The following is a 25,961-nucleotide window of genomic DNA, read 5'->3' on the forward strand; positions in this document are numbered from 1 at the left end:
TTTGTTCACAATACTAATATAAAATGCCGTGCTACAAAGCAAATAGTCATCCAACATTTCTAAGTGTATGTTGCGCACTACCATTTATATGGGAATTGCAATAAACTTTGAACTTGGATTAGTCTCGTTAGGGAGGGGGATTGGTTCCTCGAAGATCCGCAGAATACCATACACTCAAAAAAAAATAAGATCATTGCCTTAAAAAATTAGGGAGCTAGGAAAGGAAGCTGATCATGGATTGCGTATAGAAACGTCGGTATTGAGAAGTAAACCTTGTACAAGCGGACATCGCTTGGGGGCCCATGATTCTAATGGTTTAGCTCCCTTCAAAATGGTCACGAATATGTGCAATTACGTTTTCTAATTTTACTATGTCACGAAGCTTCTTTGCCACATACAAAACCGATTCGATGCACTTTCTTACCATTCATTACTCCTTATTCTCACTGTACATCTTCTCTGCTCGGATCTCTTCGTAATTACATTTGCATTGGACAGTCGCAGTTGTTACTCACCCACTGATGCGGATTAGAGGTCTTGTCTAGTAAAGGATGAAACAAGGATGAATTTTATGTGCTGACAAAACAATGGTTTTATCTTTTATTATGACATCAAAATGAGCTAGTCGTGACCAAATTTCCACCAAGGGCACTAAAAAAGAGTATAAAACTTCGTACCAACCCTAACAACGAAACAGGTTTCGTCGATCGGTCGCTTCCTAAAGCCCAAATGAAACTCTCTACCTCTTCTTGTAGTTCCCCCAACGACACGATTCCGATATTTACATCTTCACCCCACTGCCGATGATCTCACCCGAAAGCCATGGTTCCGCTTTCGCTCGTGCAGTCGTGCTCACATGACGGAGCATGCATTAGGATTCTCGTCACTGAACATCTGCGGCGCGTGCATGCGGTGATCCATCACGTACCCATCGTTTGGGTACGGCGCCCCGTATGCTTGGCTCGGGTATCCTCCTCCATGGTAATATGGCTCCGCATGGTGGCTCTGATAATAAGGCTGCACGGCATTGCTGGGCCCGGCGCCATACATCGGAGGGTAGTTCCAATACGATGTCATCGACTGCGCCGGATATCCACCGTATTCCATTTTCTTCGCCTCCACATTGACCACACCGCTCTCCTCCTTCTTCTTCCCGCCGTCGCCGCCATCCTTCTTCTCTCCGCCTTCGCCACCGCCAGCGGCGGGCTTATCCTTCTTGTCCGTCGCGGCTTCTTCTTTCTTGGGTGGGACCACCTCCACGCCCCGCTTGAGCTTTTCTTTAAGGTACGGCGCGAGCCCATTCGACTGCATGGTGCCCTTCAGTATGACTAGATCTTTCCCTTCGTCTACGGTCACCGATTCTACTCCTGCAAAAGACCGACGTATAAGGACTCGCTGCGCATTCTAGATGATAGAGCCAACGGATTTTCCACTTATGGAGCCCAAGATTTGACTTTCGTGTTCCGGCCAAACAAGAGGAAAAAAGGAAACTAAGGTTTGACCGTTGAACGAATTTATGAGCCGGTCTTTTTCCACCGAACTAATCTCTCCAGATTAAGCGTGAACGGGTCCTAATCGAATTGATCGAGTCATCACGTAATTTAATTAGGGATTGAGTTTTCTAGGTTCTAACCTTTGACCTCCTTGCCCACGATCCTCTTTATCTTCTTGATGCACCCAGCACAGTGCAAGTTGATCTTCAGCACCACCGTGCTCTGCCAAAACACCCAAGGAAAAGGCCCATACAAAAAACCAAAAACTATCAGTTTCGATAATCCTGACAACAGATACGTCAATCTACGAAAAAACTCGACGGAATTACAGTAATCACCTACCTCCTTGGGCTTCTCGACTTCAGCCTTCTTCTTCTTGCCCTCTTCCGCAGCTTTCTTGCCCTCCGGTTTCTTCTCGGCTGCACCGCCGTCCTTCGGCGGCGAGGGAGAAGGCGAGTGAGAGACGAGCTCCACCTTCTTCTGGGTCTTCTCCTCCAACCGCTCGCGCAGCTTGGCGGGGTCCACCTTCCCGATGACCGTTATCTTGTTGGCCCCGGTGTCCACCTTCACGCCTTGGACGCCTGCGCCCCAAGGAAAAAAAAAATTTAGGATCAAACCCCCCACCTCACCCCCGCCGCCAATCACCCGGAGACCGTGTCCTTTTCCGGTTCCGAGGAACCATCGGCGAAAGCGGCGACGTCGTTTTAGAGTGCGGCTCACGGCGCGCGCGATGGCGAGCCATCGGGCCAATCCGATGACGGAGTGGCTCGCGTTTTATCAACCGATGAGATGTCCGATTATTTTAATCGGGCACACCAAACTTCCTAAGGCCCGCCTGCTGAAGTTTCGAAGGCTCTGACGTTGTTGTAACAACAACTTAATTTAAATCATACCGAGCGATAAAAGAAAATAATTTTCGAAGACATTAACGGGGAAAAGATGAAGAGGCACAAGCCATGAACATTTTATTCTGATAAATAGATATAAAAAAATATATTGGATACTTAAAATAAATAAAAAAAATTTACCGAAATTAATTCGCCTGGTAACTCAAGAAATATCTCGAAAAAGTTATTAACGAGACCGATTTTGTATTGATTGCAGCGGATTTCACGCGTGACTCAACGGTAACATCAAGAAACTGCTCGAGAAAACCGACGAACGGAGGACTTGTCGATCGGAACCAAATTGAACGATGCAGAGACGAGGATGAACGATTTCGAGAGATTACCGTCGAATCGCTTGACGGCTCCCTTGACTTTCTTGGCGCAGCCGTCGCAATGCAAGTCCATCTTCAGCACGACGGTGGATGAGCCGCCGCCGCCGCCGCCGCCGCCGGCTTCCTCCCCCGCCGCGGCGGCGGCGGCCTTCTTCTTCTGGTCGCCGTCCTTCTGGCCGCCGTCCTTCTTCTGCAGCAACACCAGGGATGGGTCAGAACTCAGAAGCGAAATTCAAAATCCCAAACCGCCTCGCTCTCTCTCTCTCTGCTCTCTCTTCCTTTTTCCGTTTCATCACCGTTTTGGCAACAAATTTGGAAAAAAGAAAAGTGGGCAACCAAAAGCGAGATTCAAGAGAGAGAATCAGAGCGAGAACGGAGCCGCGACAGCAAAAGAAGGGGGAGGAAGAAGAGAAGGGAAAACCCACCTCGCCCATCGGAACTCGGCCCTGCGAGGATGAGAAATCGTGCGGCTGGCTTACGAGGAGAGTGTGAAACTGTAGAGAGCGAGAGACAGAGAGAGAGAGAGAGATGAGGTGAGAGAGGAGGAAGATGATCGGAATTTGGTGACGAAGAGCCTGGGGAGGCGCTACTCTTTATACCGTCACGCGATTGCGACTGGCGATGTAACGGACATCAGCGTCGGCGTGCGCGTTGCTGTGGTGGGAGATAATGTTCCGCTACGCCGCGCTATTCGCGAGTCCCGTGCGCACCCCTCCAACCCCCCCTTTATTTGAGATCACGCGGCTCGAGTTGCTCCCGCATGTGCTGCAGTGCGCGCGTTTCGGTGGGGTGGTGGGGTGGGGTGGAGGGCCCCCACCCCCCACCCCCCCCCTCCCTCCCCCTCCCGATGACGTCAGCGCTCGCGGAAGCCGAGGGGGGGGGGGGAAACCGCCGCGAAGGCGGGTCCAACGCGACGGGCGATCGGGCGCTCGTGAAGAGAGAGAAAAAGCGTTCCGTGTCACGAGCGACTCGATCAGGATAAAAAGTCTCCGTGTGTGTGTTCCGGATTTTTTTTTCCCTTCCTCTTTGTCCCTCTGGAATTTTCTGCCCGCGTCTGTTGGACAAAAGGAGGAAATTATTATAAATGTCGAGTCAAAATTGGAGGACACCAAAGGTTGCAATTGTACTTTGCCCTTGAAGGAATGCGAAATCCAATTGCTATTCTAGCACCGTCGTCGGGAGAGAAAAAAAATAAATATTGCTCGTCTACCTGCACACTTTACTGTACCGATCGAGACGAGCGCCCCGCGCCTCGCCCGGGGTTTCGAGGAAACTGACGATGGAGAAATGCGATAGAGAGGATATCCGGATAAGGGTGGAGAAAGAGACTTGTGTGGTTCATGAATCGCGAAAAGAAACGGGGAAATGCAAGTTAGACAAGAATGTAAGGAGTTTTGCCTAACCGAAATATGTAGAAGCGGCTCGTATCATTTATTTACAGAGGGTTTTATATGTTATTTATATACACGATACCCTCTTCACTTGCTGACTTAAATTTTTTGGGTTAGATTTTTTATTTTGCACGTCGTGTGTGGCCCCGTGTCTGTACACGTACGTGAAAAAAGTGTTAAAGTGTCTCACACCACTATTTTGTGAGTTTTATATATGTTTTATATACATATGATCTTACGATACCTACTACTGCTGACTTAAACTTTTGAGTTGGATTTTCGAACAAAATATAAAGTTGTAGGACAATATTCTTACTATGATACATCATCTATTAAAAGCACTTACAAAATGGTGCGAAAAAAAAAAAAAAACTTTCGCAAACATCAACTCCAAACGAAACCAAAAACATACAAATTACTTAAGAACTTAAAGATATTTATCAAATCACGCGATAATATCACTATAGAGTTTTGCCAGTTCCACAACAATAGAAAGCGAGGTGTCAGTCGATCGGTTTGGTTAGGATCTCACTGATATCCCACTAGACCCAACCCAATCCCATCCAGGGGGGAAGGGGGAAATTGTGACCCGACCCGTATAGAACCCGAACTGGGGAAAAAATGGTCCGAATCTAGTTGTGCCAGGTTATCGGGTTTTAAAATTTTTATTTTTTATTTTTCTCAACTGCATAACCATCTTTAATTTTCGACCAAAAAAAAAAACCATCTTTAATTGTCTCGATCCAAATTTTAACGATGTTAATACACCCGTCCAATGAAAATTCGCATGTTCAACGCAACTCATGTAAACTTCTGTCCCGTCCTTTGGGATTGGATTTACACCCGATATTGCACGGCGAAAATGGGATGAAAAGTTTGTCGGTCTTGAAGCTCCCGTCCTGTCCTTGCTCGATCCAGAACGCGAAACCCAATATGAAACTTCCTCGTATTTTCTTCACCCCTTCGCCGATGCATTTCGCTTAAAAGTTTCATGTCTCCTTCCTCGTCATGTCGGATGACCATCTACGACGAATGGCCAAAAGTTTTCTTCAATCCTTACACCTTCAGCAAAGCCGACAGCAGATGCATAAGCGATAACACCGACAGGGAACAAGTTCAGCTCGTGCAATGTTTGCTTCTGTTCATCTTGAAGAATCAATCGTTCAGAGCCCGAATTGGACAGATGCTAACCTGGAGAAGGACTTGCCTCAGAATTCGAAGGAAAGAGCAAAATGGAAAATGGCATGCAATTTGTCTCCATGATGTGTTTCGGGTCAGTTCGGGTTTTTTTTACCTGAATCCGAAACCAAACCAAATCGTACCGACAGGAGCCCGTTGTCTTACATACTATTCGAAGCAAAAGGAAACTCGATCCAAAATTTCCGGTTCTGCACGAGTTTCTATTCGAGCGATTCTTTTTGACACCACTAATAAAAAAATAGCTACAAATAGTAAAGAAACAAGATGTTTGCCATCAACTGTTAAAAAAAACAGCGAAAGAAGGGCTCAACAACGCGAGACTTTCCGATGAAGTCGACTTGCATATTTGATTGATAGACTTATGTCGCAACTTTCACATGCGAGGCTTATAATCTATACGTACACTACCCTGTAAAGGGAGAGACTTGTCGTCGTCACTCCTTTCAAATCACTAATACGACCTATAATGCATGATAAGCATAAGTGAAGTGAAGGACAAAGAAAGAAATTTCAATGTATGAAATACCCAGTAGTAGTTTCCGTGACTTCCCTCCTTCAGAAAAGGTTCGCGGGTGGTGTGCTTCTCTTTTCCTACATTCTTGTAAGTATAGAAGTCATTAGTCCTTTAACTATATTATCTCTTCATGATCCATGATTTTTTTCTCGTATTTTCAAAGAAATAAAGTACTCTTTTCGTATAGTAATTGTTGGAGTGTTGTGAACGACGTGTAGCGCGGATTCAGAGCTAAGTTAAATGTAAGGGGAGACTAACAAGTCGGGCAATTTAGCCGGACAACTAAAGAATGAGAACTTCTTTAGGACTTTTAGTACAATTTTCACGAATGATTAGTATGATACGTGATCTGTTATTTCTAGCCAATTCCATACCAATAATGGAAAGTGCTTATAGAATGGTGCGGGAAAAAAGAATCTTCGCTAACATCAACTACAAAAGAATAAAAAAAAAACGCAAGTTATATAAGAATTCGAAGATATCTATCAAATCTCACGTGATGGTATCATTAAAGAAAATCAATGCTACGGTATAGGCTCAAAACATTGTTTGCGATAGAAAGTAGGGTTCAACATATCATATCAGTTATGTTTGGGTTTCATTAATATCCGACCGATCCGACCCAGACATGAAGGGCATGTATATATATAATTTTTGTGTCCCAACCTGCATAGAACCCGAACCAAAGAAAAAAAAGGTTTGGATCTATTTGTCGGGCCATCGAGCTTTACATTCTTTATTTTTTACTTCTTTTCGAACCGCGTAGCCATCTTGATTACCTCAACCCAAATTTCAGCTCGGATGATGCATTGTCCAGTGACACTCCCACATGTTCAATGCAAGTCAAGGTGTAAATTCCTTACCATCCTTTGGACTTGGACTTCCACCAAACGATGTACGTGGAAAAGCTCCCGTCCTGTCCTTGTTCAATCCAGAATGCAAAAACAGAATTCGAAACTTCCTCGCATTTTCTTGGCTCTTGGCTGATCCGCTGATGCATTTCACTTTAAATTTCATGTCTCATTCCTTGTCATGTCGGCTTGCCATCTATGACGAGTGGCCAAATGTCATCATCAATTCTTACACCTCCACAAAAGCCGACAGCAGATGCATTTGAAATAACAAACACAAGGAACAAGTTTAGCACGTGAAGTGTTTGCTTCTGGTCATCTTGAAAACTAAAAGACATCGTTGTATCTGTATCTTTAGATTTCCCAGTCATTCGGATAAGATGGTACCCATCGAAATATATAGCCCGTCTGATAATGTGCACCCATTTGAAGATTCATATACTTATGTAAACTTCACGATGTTGCAAGTATAATTTATATATACTAAAATGTGGATCTCAGGTACAGGCCCATGTAATTAAGAGCAGAAGTATGCATGTGCATGTCATAATACGTATAAGCCCCAATAGTCAACACAACTAAGATAGTTTGATTAGTGAAATGATCGGCATGCGGATAAACGAGAAGTAGTCCATTAATTGACATATTTGTCAAAGGTGAAGGCAAAAATGTCAAAGAAGCAAAACCGTCGCTGAGGACGATTGGGGCATAACGCATGCTAGTTTCGAAACGTTCATACTGAAACGTCAATATGAAATATAATATGTAAAGCGAGGAAAAGAAATCATATTTTATAACTTTTAAATTTTTATATCTAAGATGATGACATATGTTGACATCGCCTAAAATTACAAAAAAAAAAAATTAACCAGTTGAAATATGATTGACCAAAAGTTTACTAATGTTTGAGCTGCAAACTACGAGGCACAAACGAACTTTCAACATAATAAATGGGCTCTACCCATCGAACTTAGTCTTCATACACCATCTTGTGATCCTAATCTAACAATCAAGTTTTGACTGTTCAGGACCAGTCACCTATTTTTCGCACTGCCCGGAAGTTTGCGATTTTTGATTTCAAACACACTTCTTCCAAATGGCGTATATGTACATTTCATTCGTACATTTCTCATTTGACCGACATGTCATCTCGCATGTAATTTGCACATGTCTTGTTCGATTTCCACATCATCACACTTGTCATTTACTCATGCCATACTCAAAATCTACGTGATTATGCATGTTATTCGCTCATGTTGTAATCGGTTTCTCCTTCATGTTTAATTCGATCTACTTCAATCTCATCTGTGTATGCCATATTCTATTGGCATTCGTGCATATCATATTCCAAATTCATGTCACATTTGCATGTCCAATGAATGCATATTAAATCATTATGTCGCATCACATCCGACTTATAACTCATACTCGATTGCCACACGTTCAACCTCAAAATCTATCCTGTCATATATGTTGTTTCATTCTATGTCGGACATCATCAATAACATATTTCAAAATACACAGTCACACAATGGGCTCACCAGTGGACTATATGATGTGATCTTATTAACTAATTGTGTATCGATCAAAAATTCGATTTTCAAACTCTTCAAGAAAATGCACGATGACTGTGAATTAGGGCTTAATCAAAGAGTTTTGATACCTAATAAGGTGCTGTGAGATGCTAATCCGTGCCTCACATAACCAAACCTTGAACCTCAGCCTCTAGACGTCACGCAGAGACTAATCACATTACACATGTCATCTACGAAGTATATTTTTCCTTATAAAAGAATGTCCAATCGACCTAGGTTAAAACAACGATTGCTGATGACTCCTCTCTATTGGTCAATTCACATATCTGGTGTCATAGGCCACTAGATTCTAGGATTTGGGAAGACCTATGGATCGATCCCCGGTCTGCAAATTTGAAAGTTGACTTTACATATTGTTCCGCTCAATAATCTATATAGATTTGAGATGAGATGAGATAGGGGTGTTTTGGTAATAGGAAAAGTAGACACCAAATTTTCACTTTATATAAAAGTATAAATAGATGTCAAAATTAATATAGTGGTTAAGTCGTATTGTGGGTAGCTTTCTTGTACCATCACTTGTCTCGCTAATTTTACCTGTTCGGTCCTATGAAAGACGGGTAGTTCATGCCATAGAACTAGCGAATTTTTTAGGAATAAAATTATTTTGGTCCGATCTTAAAAACTAATGCCAAATGGAAATCAAATCAATTAATTCTACAATACGAGGTATCCAGACTTTTTGGCTCAATCAATTCGTGGATGCATGTAAAGTGCTCTATTCGCATGTATCGAGTCGGGCCTCAACCGCATAATAGGCTGACGACGCTTCCAAACTTTCATTGAATGGATGACCATGTAATTGCAATATAGGACCTTCCATATTCAAAATCGTCAATCAAGTGCTTAATCACTCAGCTAGTCGATTCTTAGGGTGCGCATGACAACCATTCTGTGCCCGGGAACTATTTCTACTCAGCAATGATTCTTTTTTATTCTGTGCCCGGAAACAATTTCTGAGGATTTGAAGGCGTTTAGTAACTGTCCAAAATTTCTATTCCTGAAATAGAAAAGAACAGAAATGCGTTTGGTAACTATACAAAATTTCTTTTTATTTAATATTTTAATAATATTTTGAATTGTTTAATTTTTTTTTTCTTTCTACCCATTCTCTTCCTTGGCTATGGCCGGTCGCCGGCGACCGGCCACAGGCCAGGGCGTCGCAACCCATGACGAGGCTCGGCCTCGCCCGATCTGGGCAAGGCCGACCTCGCCATGACCGACGGCGAGCCGCCTCGCCCAGGTGGCGAGGGTCTAGCCCTCGCCCTTGCCGGCAAGGGGGACCCTCGCCTCCGCTGGCGGCCGGCGAGGGCCGCGACCGCCGTCGGGCCCGGCCAGGCGACCGGCCACAACCCAAGAAGAGCAACACAAAAAGAAGAAAACAAAAAAAGAAAAAGAAAAAAAAACTAATTCTCAAAATTGTCTTAGAAACAAGAAGCAACTTTTTTTACTTCTTGTTTCTCTTCCAAAATCGATTAGGCACAAATTTTTGCAAAAATGTGCCCGGGAACAAAAAGTTTATCAAACGCATTTCTGTTCCCAAACTATTTCTGGAAACAAAAGAATAGAAATTTTCATTGTTTGGCACGTTGCCAAACGGCCCTTAGAAATGAACAGAACTAAATTTAGTCTAGCCGATGCAGTGCAAGGCCTTCACAAGAAACTTTTCAGATCCGCCTTTCAGGTCGGTAGCCAGCTTCGTTTTCACACGGAGACATCATCTGCTAAAGCGATCGAGCGAGAAGGAATGCAAAATCGTCTTCTCTTTCTCCGTCGTCGTCATCAAAAGAAGGGAGTTTCAATCTTTCAATCTTCTTGACTTTACATGGAAGCAGAAGACAAAAAGCCAAATGTCAGTTCGGCTTCGACACCGCACTATTCTCGGAGTACACTCATCCCGAATAGTGTTTGTCCTCTTTTGCGGCATGATTGACGTGAGAAACTCTCGGAAAACCCAAACCTCGAATGTCTTGCGAGTTGTGTTTGGTTCAGTCCTCCTGTGCAAAGACACCATCTCGAGTAAAACGACAGATTCAAAAGCACGCGAGCGAGAACGACCTCTCCCCGCCGTGCAAGAGAACTGATGGTTTCTTATATAACCAGATCACGGCCTGTGTGTTTTGGGAGCAGAAGCGAGTCCAACTGTCCAAGCACTCTTCTGCAATGTCCAATCCGTCCCTTGAATTTTGATACCTTTCACCAATTTAGGTACTCGAGCCTTTTGAGTGGGATAGGTTCGGTCCTTCTAGTCAATTTGATTCGATTAGCATATGACGTAACAGTCCAACCAAACCATGATATTCCGGATTGCCAATGTGGCCTTACAATTTCACAGACACATCAAAAAGATTTGAAAGAAGAAAGTTTTAGAGAAAAGAAAGAGCAAGAAAAAATTAAAATGACAAATCTGGAGGAGGGAGAGAGAGGGCTAGTGCCCCCGTCCCTCTGGTGCCAGAGAGAGAGGGCCGGCAACCCTCGTCAAGTCTCAGCGACCCCGTCCACCTACCACCCGATCTGTCCTATTGAGAGACATATAGCAACTACATCGCCCCCACTAACATGTTTCTTTTCGTTTTTCAACGTATGCTTTTCTGAAAAACAGTGCCTTGCTTTCCTTTTTTTACTGTATCTTTGGCCCTACTAAAAGTTTCAATCCATTGACGTTATCCCCTAAAGACTCGAGTCATACTTTGAATTTTGTGTCTAGTAGCATCTGGAATTTTATTTAGAATTCGGTGGGTTTGTTAGTGTCTCGTGCATTTTCTTTGGAGATGAAAATAATAAAGTAAGCTTAATTAATTCAAAATTGATTCTAATCATTTCGTTAGTGTCCCCAGAATGTTCTACTTTCGTCCTTAGCTCTCCTATTCTGCTCTCTTTTTGCCCCGCGCATTAGGGGGAGTCATGGAGACAATGTCTGACGGCGGGTAACAATAAAAGCATGAACAATTAAGATGTTGTAGCACCTCGAAAACTCGCAGACCAGGGCAACAAGGTGCCTCGGTCCCTAGATCTTCCCGAATCCGAGAGTCGAGTTGGCTACGGCACCAAATCCATACATTGAAAAATAGAAAGGAGTCGTTAGCAATATTTTTTACCCTAAATCGATTGTACATCCAGATTGTCTAAGTAGTTAGACGGAAAATAAACCACGTAAATAACATGTGCAAATTGATCGAGGATAGGTCCGGGGTTCGGTTACATGAGAGATGGATTAACATCCCATAACAATTAACACCCTCTTTTCAGTACACAAAACTCTTTGACTAATCCCTAATTCGCAGTTATCATGCATTTTTCTTAATCACCAAGCCAGAACCGATCGAAACGAGAATACTCTCGCAGATACAGTGCAAGGCCTTCCGGAGAAACTTTCCACGGCCGCTTTTCAGGTCGGTAGCCGCTTTCATTTTCACACGAGACATATGCCAAGCGATCGAGCGAAGGAGGAACTGAAAACCGTGTTCTCCTTCTCCGTCGTTAGTATCGACAAAACAAAAGCAGTTTCAATCTTTGTGACTTTAGACAGCAGAAGACAGAGCCGAGATGTCGTTCGGCTTTGAGACCGCACGGTTCTCGGCGTCTCTACTCGTTCGGAAAATGTTTGTTTTTCCGCTTTTGCGGCATTGCACGAGAAACTCTCGGAAATCCAAACCCTGAATGTCTTGCGAGGAGTGTTCGGTTCAGTCCTGTTCAAGGACACCATCTCGAAGGACGAGAGCGACAACAACGTCGCCCGCCATGCAAGACCTAAGTTCTCAGGGTTAACAAAAACTTTGAATGGTTCCTTATCCAACCCAAATGACGGCCTCTGGTTTTCGATAGCAGAAGCGAGTCCATGCACTACGAACGGGGCAATATAAAAACCAAAAAGACAAGTCTCGTACACTCTTCTGCAATGTCCGATTCGACCCTTGAATTGTCATACTGTTGACCACTTTGGTACTCGCCCCTTTTGAATGGAATGAGTTCAATCCTTCTAGTCGATTTGATTCGATTGGCAAACGACGTGACGACGACGGTCCAACCAAAGCGATAAGACTCTCGAATGCTGATGTGGCTGTATATGTCGCAGCAACATCAACAAAATTTGAGAGAAAAACGTTTTAGGGAAAAGGAGCAAAAGAGATAGTAAAATGAATAGGGGAGAGAGAGAGGGTCGGTGCTGCCCCTCCTTTGCCAGAGAGAGGGCCGGCGACCCTCGTCAAGGTCTCGATGATGGCAAGCAACGGCTTGCTTATCCTCAAAATGTCTTTCAAATACAGAGCACCAAAAAGATTTTAGGCTCCGTTTATATAATTTTGAAAATATTTTTTTAAAAATAATCATTTATGCCTTGTCCAAAAATTATGAATGAAAAATATTTTCATTATCCGCGAAAATATTTAGACATAAATTATTCTCGACAATGGAAATATTTTTTATTGACTAATTATTTCAAGAAATACAATAAATTCTCTTTTGAAAAATATTTTTTAAAATATTTATTTTCCACGAAAGAAACGGAACGTTAATTCTAAAATCACTATCCACACGCCTTAAACGTTAAATCTTCACGCTCAAATTCTTAACACCACCGTTGGGCGTTGCCCCACTACCTCCTACCGCACTTTGGGCCGTGTTATTTTTCTTCTCTATCTTGGGCCGCACTAAAAATTTCAATCCATTAACATTGTCCCTGAAGACTCAAGTCATACTTTGAGTTTGTGTCTAGCATTAGGAATTTTATTAAGGATTCGATATGTTAGTTTCTTGCATGATGATGGCTATCATAGGCTACACAAACCATATCAGGCTATACAAGCCATATCAACATAAAGCTACACAAGCCATATTATTCATGTATGAATTACAGGTTATTCTTGTCCTCTCAACCTTATAGAGACCCGTCTTTAAATAATAAAACTTTTTATCTTTCACCAGAGGTTTTTACACATACTTATACGAGGAAGTTCGCTATCTAGTGAATAGAGTTGTGGCAAAAGCCTTCATCACATGGCATCAATGACAAAAAAATCACAATAACGTAACAATTGTCATGTATATCTCATTAATTAAGAATGTTTGCAAATAATACCACACTAGCCTCTTTCACATTTTTCGTTACACGATGGAAATCCATCCTCCATTTATCATCATTTGCAAACCCACTCATTAGACAATCATCAGTTGGTACATAACATCATCACATGCAAAATCATCATAACAAATACCACGTATTTTTCACTAATCACGTTTACAATTTATAACACACTAATCTCTTAGCATTTTCCTTGAAAACAATGCAACTAAATACATACATACATAACAATGCATAAGCATTTATCCTCTTTTCACCATGTCATCGTCATTCAATGGAGTACTTTAGCAAATTCATAGATTGTTGGGTAAATTGTCCTATAAATCCATTTTTCTAAAATTTAAGTACTTCTTATAGTTTTTCATTTCTAAAACTTATGAATATTTAATTTATACTCTTGTTAACACAAAAAATGACCATTTTGGACAGTCAATCGGTAACTAAGTTAAAAAATTGACTAGTTGATCAGTCAATAAACACTTACTCAAAAATCAACAATTTGGCCTAAAAATCGGTAAGTTAATCAGGATCAGTGAGATGGTCGGTTAGCCAACACTTAGTTCAAAAATCAACAACTCAGTCAATTTTACATTTAGTCACAAGGTCGACAACTCGGTCAATTTTTACACTTGATCACAAAATCGACAACTTGGTCAATTTTACCATTTTCATATTTTTTCCATCCAAAATGCTACCAAACCTTATAGATAATCTTTCAAACACCTTCTATGCATGAATTAAAGATTTTAATTTAGGCAAGAAATCATTATAACTCAACATGTCAACCTTGATATTCAATTACACGTAATATCAAAATTTAAAACAAATGAACAAACATCAACTTTCTGACCCAAAAAAAAAAAATATGAACCAAACAAGTTAAGAATATTAAGTAGATTAATCTACTTTAACCTTGGATGGAAAGGTTTGAGTGAACATAGAGCTTCATCCACCATAAAGAACATTGATTAACAAGACAGAATAGCAAACTTTGCTTGTGTTGGAGTTGTGAATATAACCAAACGGAGACTCTTTGAAGTTGGGCTCGTGATTTAAAGAAGTGGAATTGGATAGATTAATTGAAGACCATGATCGGATAGAGAGAGAGAGAGAGATGATATGATATGATATGATCGTCAAAGTCACGTGCATGAATGAGGATTTAAAGTTTAGAGTTAAAATGGTGAGGTGATGCATGATGTGATTGGGGTTAAAACTTGTAATGTAAAATGAAGAAGAGGTTCTCATGTTAAAAGGTGACAAATGACTTACTTGGAATGATTAGATGAAAATATTTGTTAATGTTGGGAGGATATTTTACACTCCAATCGGTGTCTGTTTTAATCATCGGTAAGTCGAAAAAAATATTTTAAACCCACTAAAATTATCAAGTGCCGTGCAACGCCAATTGGAAGAAGCTTCACAAGTAGCATGCACTAAAAAAATGCTTTTGGAGAGCTGTTAAGTGTACCTTCGAAGCTTTTTTCAATGAAGCGATTCGAAGAGTGAATCTCATGCAGCATATGAAGATTTCATTGGACAAGATCTTGAACACTTCCGCAGGACTTTCATAAAGACTGGACAGAAATCCTAGGCACATGAGAATTATTTAAGTGAGACATGCAAAGGATACATTTGTAAGGAAAGAGTGCGTGAGTAGGAAGGCCCATTGATGATTTGATTCCAGCGATGTCATTTGTCCAAGGGAAAGACTTTCTTGGAGAAGGCGAAGATCAATTCTTAGGTTCTACCGTTCCACGTGCCTAGACCTTTATTAACTATCAAGTAACAAGTTTGAGGTAGAGGTGGGTAGTCTGGTGACCCATCTGTGATTAATTTGGTTGAGTCATACCGGCAGAGCTTAGATGTATTAGCAATTCCATGTTGCCACACAATCTCTTGCATCCGTATCATGACGATCAGTGATCAGGATTAATGCGTATGAGAGATGCTACTAGTATAGCACACCAGTAAGGCCGTGGTAATGAGTTCGCTAATTATTAAATTTCGTATTTCGGATGGACTGAATATTACGGTGAGGGTGACATCCTTATAGTGAGGTCCATAGGTTTTTTACTTATAAAAAGAAGTGTTGGTAACATGCTTTTTAATATTTGTGCTAGGCTCACATAGGTTTCACACTTCGAACGGCTATTACACTTCCTAATTTATTGAGTTGATAAAAATAATCTTCAAAAAACTAATTAATCAAAAGGGCTAATTAAAAATAAGTATCAACTTTATATTGAGTGATAATTTTTTGTCTCGATAGATAATTTTCTGTCTCAATAAAAAGCACAAACTAAATTTATTAAATTACTTCAAATTTTAGATGATTTTCGTAAAAAAAAAAAAGGTCTCTGATTTGATCACAAAAGAAGAAAAACAACAGTCCAGGAAATATTAATAAAAATTATTAGATAGAAGCCTTTATAGACTTTTGGAATAAAAAAAAGTGTTTCTTTTTAAAAAAAAAATTTGGGAGGAAACTGAGCTGACTGCAATTCTCTCTCTCTCTCCCTCTCTCTATCTCTCTCTTGCTCTGTATCTGATACAGAGAGCACCAAACAATGCCTGCGAAGCCGCCATGTTCGCTCCTCATCCTCCAACCACGCTTCAGTTGCTACTTCAAACCATACTTCCCCACCCATTTCTCATCCTTTCGCCACTTCCCTCCTCGCACTGTCCCCCTCCTCTCCGCTAACCCTAGAACCCACTCTTCTCTCCCCTCCGCCGAGCCCCTGATAGGCGGCGGCGGCGGCGGCGGCGGCAGAACCGGCGCCCTGACTCCTCCGCCGCCGTTCGCCGACGAGGTCCAGAGGATCGATGTCAACCCTCCGAAAGGTACCCGGGACTTCCCTCCCGAGGACATGCGCCTCCGGAGCTGGCTCTTCCACAACTTCAGGGAGGTTAGCGTCTTAATCTTCCTGTGAGTAGAATCGAGAAATTATGTCAATTTCTGTTTTTGATGCTGTCGTCGTGGTTATTAGGTTTCGCGGTTGTTTGGGTTCGAGGAGGTCGACTTTCCGGTGCTGGAGTCGGAGGCGTTATTCATCAGAAAAGCAGGGGAGGAGATAAGGGACCAAGTTAGTGTTTTTCTTGTTGCCTTAATGAAATATTCTGTGTTTGATCGAATTTAACGCCGCCGCGAGAAATATATAATGCTTGCATTAATAGTCTGTGGTTGGATTGAAAGTGTACTACTCTGGCATATGGGTTCTGTTTTGCCAACTAATTCAGCTTCACATTTCAATTGCGGCTCTTTTAAATATGAAGAATCATGTCTAATGCAGCTATACTGTTTTGAGGATCGGGGGAATCGCCGTGTCGCCTTGAGGCCCGAGCTCACCCCTTCTCTTGCGAGGCTGGTGATACAGAAAGGGTACTTAATGTTTTGCAGAGAAATAGTTGATGTGTTCTTAACCTTCTCCAGACCGTTGCGCATCTCTCTATTATTGCTTATTTATTCTAGTTATGATTTTTGTATCCAGGTACAGATGCCAGAATTTGATCTCCATGTTTTTCTCTGTCCAGAAAATCTGCACCTCTTCCGCTGAAATGGTTTGCCATTGGGCAGTGTTGGCGATACGAGAGAATGACTAGGGGTCGCCGTCGTGAGCATTATCAATGGAATATGGACATCATCGGAGTACCTGAGGTTACAGTAAGTCCTGCTAAGCTCTGTATCAACTTCACCATCTAGCTTACTGTTTTGGACATGGTTGTTAAAATTGTAAGCAAAGAGTAAAATCTCTTGTCGAGATTATGGTATCGCCAAAGATCATGCAAAGTAGTAAAAGACGGTTTTCCAAAGCAAATACAAGAATTCGACCGAAAAAAAAAAAAGCAAAGACAAGAATAACTACTGAAAGAAAGACAAACCCACAATCGGGAGACGAAAGAAAGCCTGTCAAATCTTAGAAAACAATATGACTCTTTATATATCCTATTTATTTATTTAGACCAGACCAAATTAGAACAGAGGATTTCATTCAGTGTCGTGTATGTCGAGGAAGGTGATCCATGTCTACCACATTCTTCGAAAGATATAGAGTTGGATAGCGTTGAAACTAGATATCGATGATATTGGTATTAATCTTGTTATGGTTGTTGTTGTTTTGGCAACGATTGCGGAGATGATGAAACTCACTGTAGCTTGCTTGTACAGTGATAGACTGTTGGTTTAGGCTTTGTTCGTATCATGGTAAATTTGAGGTTGGAAAATACTTTCTAGACAAGTTGTTTTCAAGAAAAATGAACTTGTGTTTGGATGTATTATCATGATGTGAATAATTTTCCAGTGCTTACTAATGGAAAGCCGATACACAATCTTTTTACAAGGGCACCTGGGTCTAGGGTAGGAGCCCTGCCCCTACAGCTGTGGTCCTAGTTTAGGTGGCTAAGGTTTGGAGGTGCAGAAGGTATGGAGCCAGGCTGAGCTCCATGGAGCCTAGACTTGGGGGCCGTGGAACTTGGTCCGTGCGTCTAGAACCTTGGTCTACAGGAGGGGAACCCAGGTGAGAGCTCCTTGTAGCTGGGTTAGGGCTCCCACTATCAGGGTTCCGGCAAGAGAGATGGGTCTAGGCCTTGATGATTGGGTTCTAAGTGGGCTTTGAGAAAATTTGGTCTGACTCGAGGTCTTGGGTCTCAATAGACCAGAACTCAGAATTGAGATCCAAGTCCAGACAACCGAGTTCGTAGATGATGTTGGTAGAGGCCAAAGTGAATGTGGTGAATAATCTCCACCTTTTACTCGCAAATAACAGTTTTCAGAATTTAAGCGTAAACTTTTGTTGACATGAAAACATTTTGTAAGCACTTATTTTCCTAGTGATGTTAAACAGCAGAAGAAGGAAGAATGTCTTTCAACGGCTCTTTTCCGTAAATGAAATGGACCTTTTGTTTTGCCCTATGCCCCTGTTTCTCTAACTTCATATAAACTATATTTGTCTTGCATTTCTCTATTTTTTTTTTTTATATGAAGTTTAGATAGCGATGATGGAAATATAAATCTAATTTGGGATTAGTGGTTTTGTAATCACGCATCATGTTATCTTCTCAAATGCAAGATGATGAGTTCGAATTTGCTTGCGGTAGTAGTGTGTGCATTTCGCTTTGGTAAATGGGTTTAGGGCCTCTACAACCTCAGTGGGACTATGGTGACAAGGATTGCCTACCTCATATCAATAGGTTGTGAGTGGTGCTGAATGGTGACCTCTCCGCAGTTTTAAATTCAAAAATTGAGTAGTGGGTATGGGAATGTCGTGGTAACATCCAGAAGGAGAGACCACTTTGGTCGGCCCTCCCCATCCTTTTAGTTTAGTACAAAAAAAGAAAAATCGGGGCTTGAAGTCTCTTCAACAATTCAATTGAATGTGCTTCTTGAGATATGGTAAGGAAACTTTGGTCCCGAGTAGTATTTTAATTCCAGAATAGAAACTGGGAACCTCGTCTTGTGCTTTGCTTCCTTTCCTATCATCTCCCTCTCCCCTAGTGGAAGAATATCCAAAGATATATGAACACAAAGAAGACTCCAAGCCTCCCATAATGATATTCAATATAAGGAAAAGAATAGAAAGAAAGAGGGGGTAAACATTCCCTTGGCTCTAATGAAAGAAACTGTCTTCCCCTGTTGTCCGTGATATGGACAACTTTCTTCTTTTTCTTCTCTTTGTTTCTTGTAGAATGATTAGTAATTGTTCTAATAAACTCACCGTCATCTACTTTATTTCAATGCATTGGATGCACTTGTCTCTCAATTAACTTTTCATGAGATTTTTCCTTATGAACTTTGTTCACTAGGCTGAAGCAGAACTTATATCTTCAATAATCACTTTCTTTAAGAGAATTGGAGTTACTGCATCGGATGTTGGATTTAAGGTCTCCAGTCGTAAGGTATGCATATTTGTTTGATGCATAAAGACTATTTGAACTTACCTTGATGCACTTGTTCTGGCATGGTTTAATTTTTCTCGGTTCTTGGTTGATCTGGTTAACCAGTCGCAAGTCTGTTTCTTATATTTTAAGTGCATTAAACTTCTACTTTTCCTTCAAAAATGGTCGTAGAACTTTACCTCGGAGGGTTATTTGAAGCGTGGAAATTCTAGCAGAAAAGATGAATCCCTAAAGTGGATGGATAGATCCCATCGTGAAAGACCTATTACTAGATAATGCATGTGTAGAGCCAAAGTATTTGTACAAATTGCTAATAGCATTGATTAAATGTAGTAAGGGGCTCCGGTGCATAGAGAGGACCTCATCCTTTTATACGTAACCATGGAAACTGTGAGATTCTGTGAGATCACCGCCAACTGTTCTAAAAACTTAAGCTGTTAGATGTAGGCGTGATTTAATATTTAATTATTCTAACACTCCCCCTTCACGCTTAGTCTGGTTTTTTGCCTAGTACTAAGCATGGAAATATTTAATTGGGGAGACAAATGAGGCCTAAAAAGATTTGAACTCAAGACCTCCAACTCTGATACCATGTGAGATTCTGTGGGACTCCTGCCAACTGTTCTAAAAGCTTAAGCTGTTAGATGAAGGCGTGATTTAATATTTAATTATTCTAATAGAAACAATGGAACCCACACTAGATTCATTACGTTGCCATTCATTTCACTCTGATAGTGCTGCCCTCTTCAGTATTCTGAAAAATGACTTCATAATCAGTTGATGGAATATGTTTAGATTTAATTTTGTTAGATTCGGTTGTTGGGATCATATATCTGGTTGACTTTGGTCATTGTTCTTGTGGTTATCGCCATCACCATTTTGGAGGAGTTTTGTGCAATTGTGATTGGTTGTTGAGGTCACACTTCTTAATTTCTTCTTTTGTATGATCGTACATACGAGGATCTCTGTTGAAGCTTTTTTCAGCCATTGCATGGTTAATTCGTTCCGTGCGCATGATTCGAGGAATTGTGAAAGGGTCTTAATACTTTGATATCTTTTGGTGGTTTGATCAGGTTCTGCAAGAAGTTTTGAGGTCCTATTCTGTTCCAGAAGATTCATTTGGCAGGGTTTGTGTAATCATAGACAAGGTTAGTCCTATTTACTCCTTGTATTAGAACTTGATATGCTAACAAATTTCTTCTGGTTCCTTTACTTTGACGCTTTTCAATGCGGTAGTCTTTATTCTGTTCTCATGTATAGAGAATGATTGTGGATACCAGACATTTAGAAGCAACAGGATCATGGATGGAAAAAAAGGGAAAAGAGTTCATACTATATTGTCTGGTGTGGTTTATGATTTTTGTATTCATATGATGGGAAAACTAAAGATCACTGGCGAACATTATAGGGTTAATACCATGAAAAACCCTAAACTGGTACACTTGTGATACATTTACCCCAAACTATTTTTTTACCATAAAAACCCCAATGGTACACCGTGACAATTTTACCCCGAACTATTTTTTTACCACCAAAACCCTAAAGCGGTATACCCGTGACAATTTTACCTCTGAACTTATCACAAAAACCCCAAACTCGGTACATATGTGACAATTTTACCATGAATTAAAATTTTAATATTATTTTTTATTTTTTTCGAATTTTTATTTATTCTTTATTCTTTTCTTTTTTTTTTTTCATCTTCAAACCTTGGCGGTCGCCGGCGTCGGCCCGGGACGGCCAGCGGCAGCGGCGAGGCCGCCCTCGCCGGCGTCGGAGAGAGCCGCCTCGCCCTCCCGGGGCAAGGGCGACCCTCGCTCAACTCGAGCGAGGCGGCCCTCGCCGACGCAGCGAGGGTCGCCCTCGCCGGAGACGGCGAGCGGGCTACCCTCGCCGGATCGCGAGGGCGGCCTCGCCCTGCGTCGAGCGGCCCGCTGCGTCGGGCGAGGCCGCCCTCGCCTCGAGTCGGGCGAGGGTCGCCCTTGCCTTGGGCGGCGAGGACGGCCCTCGCCCGACGGAGCGAGGTCGCCCTCGCGATCCGGCGTCGGGCGAGGGCCGCTCAACGCCGGCGAGGCGGCCCTCGCCGGATCCGGCGAGGGACCCTCGTCCGATACCGCCGAGGGTCGCCTTCGCCAGACCGGCGAGGGCGGCCTCGCCCGACGCCGAGCGAGCGGCCTCGCCGGCTCGCCGGACCGGCAACCGACCGAGGTTGAAAGTGAAGGAAAAAAAAAAAAAAATAATAATAATAATAATAATATTAAAAATTAGTTCGGGGTAAAATTGTCAAATGTGTCACAAGTGTACCAGTTTAGGGTTTTTCGTGGTATTAACCCAACATTATATGCATTATTCTTGAATTCATTATAAATTTTTACTGAACAATTTGTTCCAATTTTTTTCCTCTGGGGGCATTGCCATGAAAGCAGATTGGAAAAATTCCAGTGGAGGATATTAAGAAAGATTTGAAGCTTGCCGGGATGTCTGAGGTAGCAGTTGAGGACCTTCTCCAAGTGCTCTCTATAAATTCACTGGAAAAGTTGGAAGGTTAGTTTCTCTTGGGAAGTTTTTTGATGTTCACATAGCTATAACCAAATAACTAGAATTTGCAAAATAATTCCTGTAATGGTTGGTCATGAGATGAAGTTTTCATACACAAGGGCATGTTTTCGTAGAACCTGTCCTTTCGAACCTTTTCCTACCCCTTTTCTATTTATCTAGTGGGACAGCCTTATTGAAAATCTTAACAATTTAAGGATTCTATATGCTACTCAAATTTCTTTGTGCAAGGTGTACAAGATCCATATTCCTTGGATCTTTTGAGTATTGTTGAGGAAACTCAATGAAGATGTCATTAATCATCATTAAAGCATTGTCTGAATCGGATTGGGAACACTATCTTTCTATGGATGTAGAGATTCTTGGAGATTCAGGGGAAGCAATTTCTGATCTGAGACAATTATTCGCCCTTGCTGAAAAGTTTGGTTATTCGGAGTGGATTCAGTTTGATGCATCTGTTGTTCGAGGGCTTGCCTACTACACTGGTATCGTATTTGAGGTGAAGACTATTCATGATACCTTTTAACATGATATGAGGAAAGAGAAAATTTATTGGGGAGAATTGTAGTTTCACATGCCTGTTCCATTGCGGTCTATGATTTTCTCCTCATGATGTTTTAAAGGTCAATCCGTACTTGCCTTGTGGCATTTATGCATGGATGTACTATCGCCAGCATATCCATGTTAGGAAATGCACTGTTCTAAGGTTAGCTATATGAATTCCTTAGGTGCTGCTATTGCAAATGCTGCTCGTTTTTTGCATATATGGGCAGATCATGTGAAACTTACCTTGGAGAAAAACAAGGCAGATGTGCAGTTTGTGTGCAGATATTTATGTACCTGTGGTTAATATGCACATAAAGTATGTTCACAGAATTCCTCATTCCTTGCCAAATAAATGACCACTTTGATGTTACTAATCAGGTCTCTTTCATTTTTAAAACGGACAATCTTTCCTAGGGTTTCGATCGAGAAGGAAAGTTGCGAGCCATATGCGGCGGCGGGCGATATGACAAATTACTCTCTACTTTTGGTGGTGATGATCTTCCAGCTTGTGGCTTTGGATTTGGTGACGCGGTCATAGTGGAAGTATGTTCTGGATATTTTTGAAACTTTCATCGATAGTGCACTCATGGAAGCATAATCCATTGGTCATCAGAGAGGATTATTTTCTTAGTGAATTTTCCTGTCAATAACAAGGCTTGGTGACTGGTGGTTCTATTTTTAGCTTTGCGAAGTTAGTAATCCGGTTGTTTACCATCTTCCAGCTTTATGCAGCATGTATTCTAGTCGTGGGGATTCATTTATCCGTTCCATAATTATCTAGCTTTCTCTCAGTCAATATAAGTTAGTTACATCAGTCAAGTTGTTTGAGCTTCGTTGTGGTGAGTCTCATGACTGGGTCAATAGGGTGTGCACGTGAATACAAATTTGTGTGCTTTGCTGATGTATACACGTAGACGTTATTATATGTGCTTTGCTGGGGTCTATATGCTTAAATGTCACATGAAAGGAAAGAAAAAGGTGCAAGAGTAGTCCACATAGGTAATCTCTGAAATGTCATTCTCCAATTTTGCGTGATTCATGAAGAGCTTCCCCTTGTTTGGCAGTTGTTAAAGGAGAAGGGTCTCCTGCCAAAGCTAGACCATCAAGTAGAGAACATAGTATGTGCCCTGGACAGTGATCTTCAAGGAGCTGCTGCTGCTGTTGCCACTAAACTCAGGGAGAAAGGTCAAAGTGTTGACTTGGTTTTGGAGGGCAAACCCCTTAAATGGTATGTAATTTGCAGTTTTCTACCAAATTAACAAGTTTGGTTTGTTGCCTCTGATTACTCCTTGTGTCGGTGAAGGGTGTTCAAGCGGGCAGCTCGAATAAATGCGCAGAGGTTGATATTGTTGGGGCTTGCCGAGTGGCAAAAGGGTATGGTTAGTGTGAAAATACTCTCATCCGGTGAGCAATATGAAGTCAAGTTAGTTGAGCTGGAGTAAACATTAACCTGATTACATGTCCAGGGTTCTTTGTAGCCATTCAGTTGTAGGTTTCAACCTTCGTCCATTTATTTATCCCCCTGAAATTTTTATTCTTTGTAAACTTACGATAGTTTAGAACAGAGATGGCTAGTCAATTTTGCAGTGTATTATTTTGTGTTTCAATCACCATTTTGAGGCACATACTAATCATATATTCTCTGTCGGTTGCTTTCAGCCAGATAAATAAGAACATATTCTTGCTGGAATTAGGTTTTAGGGCTGTCCATGATTCTTTAAGTCCAAAAAATTTGAACTTTCTGAGCCTGCTTGATTCTATCAGTGTTGATCTTAATCATTCATTGGGCTTGCGGCGGAGTAATAGGAAGTGCTGACGTACCACAACATTCCGATTCGACATTTTTACGTTTGTTGCCGTGATATTGTCCTTGTATCGATATTCGATTTCTATTCTGTTTTACAGCCTTTTATGATCAGCTAGAACATCATTGCTCAAATCGATCTTTGCTCTTCTATATAAATTCCCCATCCTTTCGTGTTTTGCAGTATATAAAACACCTCCCTTTTTATATTTGTCGCAATCGGCATCTTATTTAGTCCTTAGTAAAAGAGTTTGATGATACAAATGACAAGCGCATAATGTCATCTTCAATACAGGTAGAACGAAAGCACCATGAGGATAGCTTAGCTCTCACGCTGACTAGTCAGGCTAACTAGTCAGGAAAACGTATATAATCTAGATTGGAATTATCTCTTTGTAATCTTTAGGATCCATCACTTCCCAATTTTTCAACTAATTAGGTCGTTTTCAGCCCATCAATTTGTTAGATATATCATTATTTTCTAGTACACAAGAAGTACAGAAAGATATGTGCGAAATGTAGTTTGTAGTCATCCCCTTCTGTAGTTCCCATTTGGTCATGTTCATATTGCAACTGGACGTTTTAAATTGTTCGTTTCTTCTCCCTGACACGCTTGGTACCATTTTCAATCGTTCGTTTCTTCGCCGTCTTAAATTCTCTATGACTCTTTCTTTTCTTTTCTTTTCTTTTTGGTCCGCTGCTTGTCAACTTGCACAGCCGAGATAGCTTAAGCATTCACATCTTTTACTTGTAAAGGAAGGTCATACAACAATTTAAAGGAGATAATTTTTCCCACATTCTGCTATTTCTTGAAAAAAAAGAGTCTGTTATCCAAACCAAATCTCACTTTGAACTGGATGTGATCTGACAAGAACGATCCAAGAACAATGTCAACTTATCATTTCTAATCCTAATTTCTTTCTCACCCTCCCCCGTCGATGTCTTGGTTGCATCAAGTCAATGCTGTTGAACACGGCGACCTCCTCCACTCGACCGCTACAGGCAAGTCATTTCCACTCAGATCCACATCCTCTCCAGCCTATTTATTTCCTCGTCTATTCTCTCCCTCTCTCTCTAAAGGGTCCCTGTCTCTCCTTCATGTGGGAGCGTCGAGCTCAATGTCGGCTACAATGGAGCTCAACACCGTGTGTCCACCGGCTCTGCACCATCAATGGCTCGTCAACAACAAGAAGAGAGAGAGAGGGGGGGGAGAGCTGCAGAGGGATGATTAGCAACGGAGGTGTGACGAGGCAGTGGCAAGGGTTGGAGAAAGAAGAGAGAGAGGATTGTACATGCCTTTCCTCAAGTGCTCGTAGATCCACAATCTATCCAAACCTTATCATAGTCAACGTGCATATATTCCTTCTATTACAACCTCTTAATCACACAGAGTGAACATAATGTTGTAATAAAATAAAAATTACGGAGTCATCTAAACCGTTGATCATTTAGGCTGCATGATGAGTCCGCATAATTAATGGTTCAGATGATATTAAATCACATAATATATAGACAAAACACTACCTACTCATTAGGACTTTCCCATTTCTGTTAACCACTTGACAACTTTTTCATTTTCCTTCTCTTCTGCTCATTGAAACAAAAGGACCGATCCGACCACGCCTCATGAATGTCACAGCAGAAGAGGTCGAATACAGTAAAAGAAAGAGCATCGCTTTCTTTAGCAGCTTTACATCGTGGGTCCTCAAAAACTCCTGGATCGCACCCGCAAAGAGAAAATGCTACTTTTTTCCCTACCATAAATCACATAATCTCAGAGAGTAGCCTGAAAAAGAAAATGTTACGAGGATCGTAAT

General features: G+C 41.6%; 2 protein-coding genes across 3 annotated transcripts in view; one reads left to right on the top strand and one right to left on the bottom strand.

Annotated features, from left to right (window-relative positions):
* Positions 1–567: 567 nt before the first annotated feature.
* Positions 568–25,961, bottom strand: part of LOC115693852 (heavy metal-associated isoprenylated plant protein 3-like) — an 81,517-nt gene continuing 56,123 nt past the window's right edge. The window contains exons 1-5 of one of the 2 annotated variants that reach the window (XM_030620916.2): positions 3,138–3,294; positions 2,725–2,902; positions 1,836–2,074; positions 1,634–1,715; positions 568–1,367 (exon numbers count right to left, since the gene is read on the bottom strand). In XM_030620916.2, coding sequence (XP_030476776.1) covers positions 853–1,367; positions 1,634–1,715; positions 1,836–2,074; positions 2,725–2,902; positions 3,138–3,146 — 1,023 coding nt within the window. In that variant the 5' untranslated portion in view covers positions 3,147–3,294 and the 3' untranslated portion in view covers positions 568–852. Of the gene's footprint in view, positions 1,368–1,633; positions 1,716–1,835; positions 2,075–2,724; positions 2,903–3,137; positions 3,295–25,961 lie in introns of those variants that run through there. The other variant, XM_056314619.1, reaches the window with a different exon arrangement.
* Positions 15,854–24,030, top strand: LOC115693843 (histidine--tRNA ligase, chloroplastic/mitochondrial). Its single transcript, XM_030620906.2, is given in 12 exon segments — positions 15,854–16,022; positions 16,024–16,252; positions 16,334–16,429; positions 16,637–16,725; positions 16,878–17,007; positions 19,146–19,238; positions 20,312–20,386; positions 21,665–21,782; positions 22,151–22,293; positions 22,755–22,883; positions 23,405–23,568; positions 23,644–24,030. Coding segments are annotated over 12 exon segments (1,497 nt in total). The 5' UTR covers positions 15,854–15,930; the 3' UTR covers positions 23,783–24,030.

This window comes from Syzygium oleosum, unplaced genomic scaffold (assembly GCF_021117445.2).
Source record: "Syzygium oleosum isolate NSW1041296 unplaced genomic scaffold, Sole_v2.1 Sole_v2.09, whole genome shotgun sequence".
Classification (NCBI taxonomy): domain Eukaryota; kingdom Viridiplantae; phylum Streptophyta; class Magnoliopsida; order Myrtales; family Myrtaceae; genus Syzygium; species Syzygium oleosum.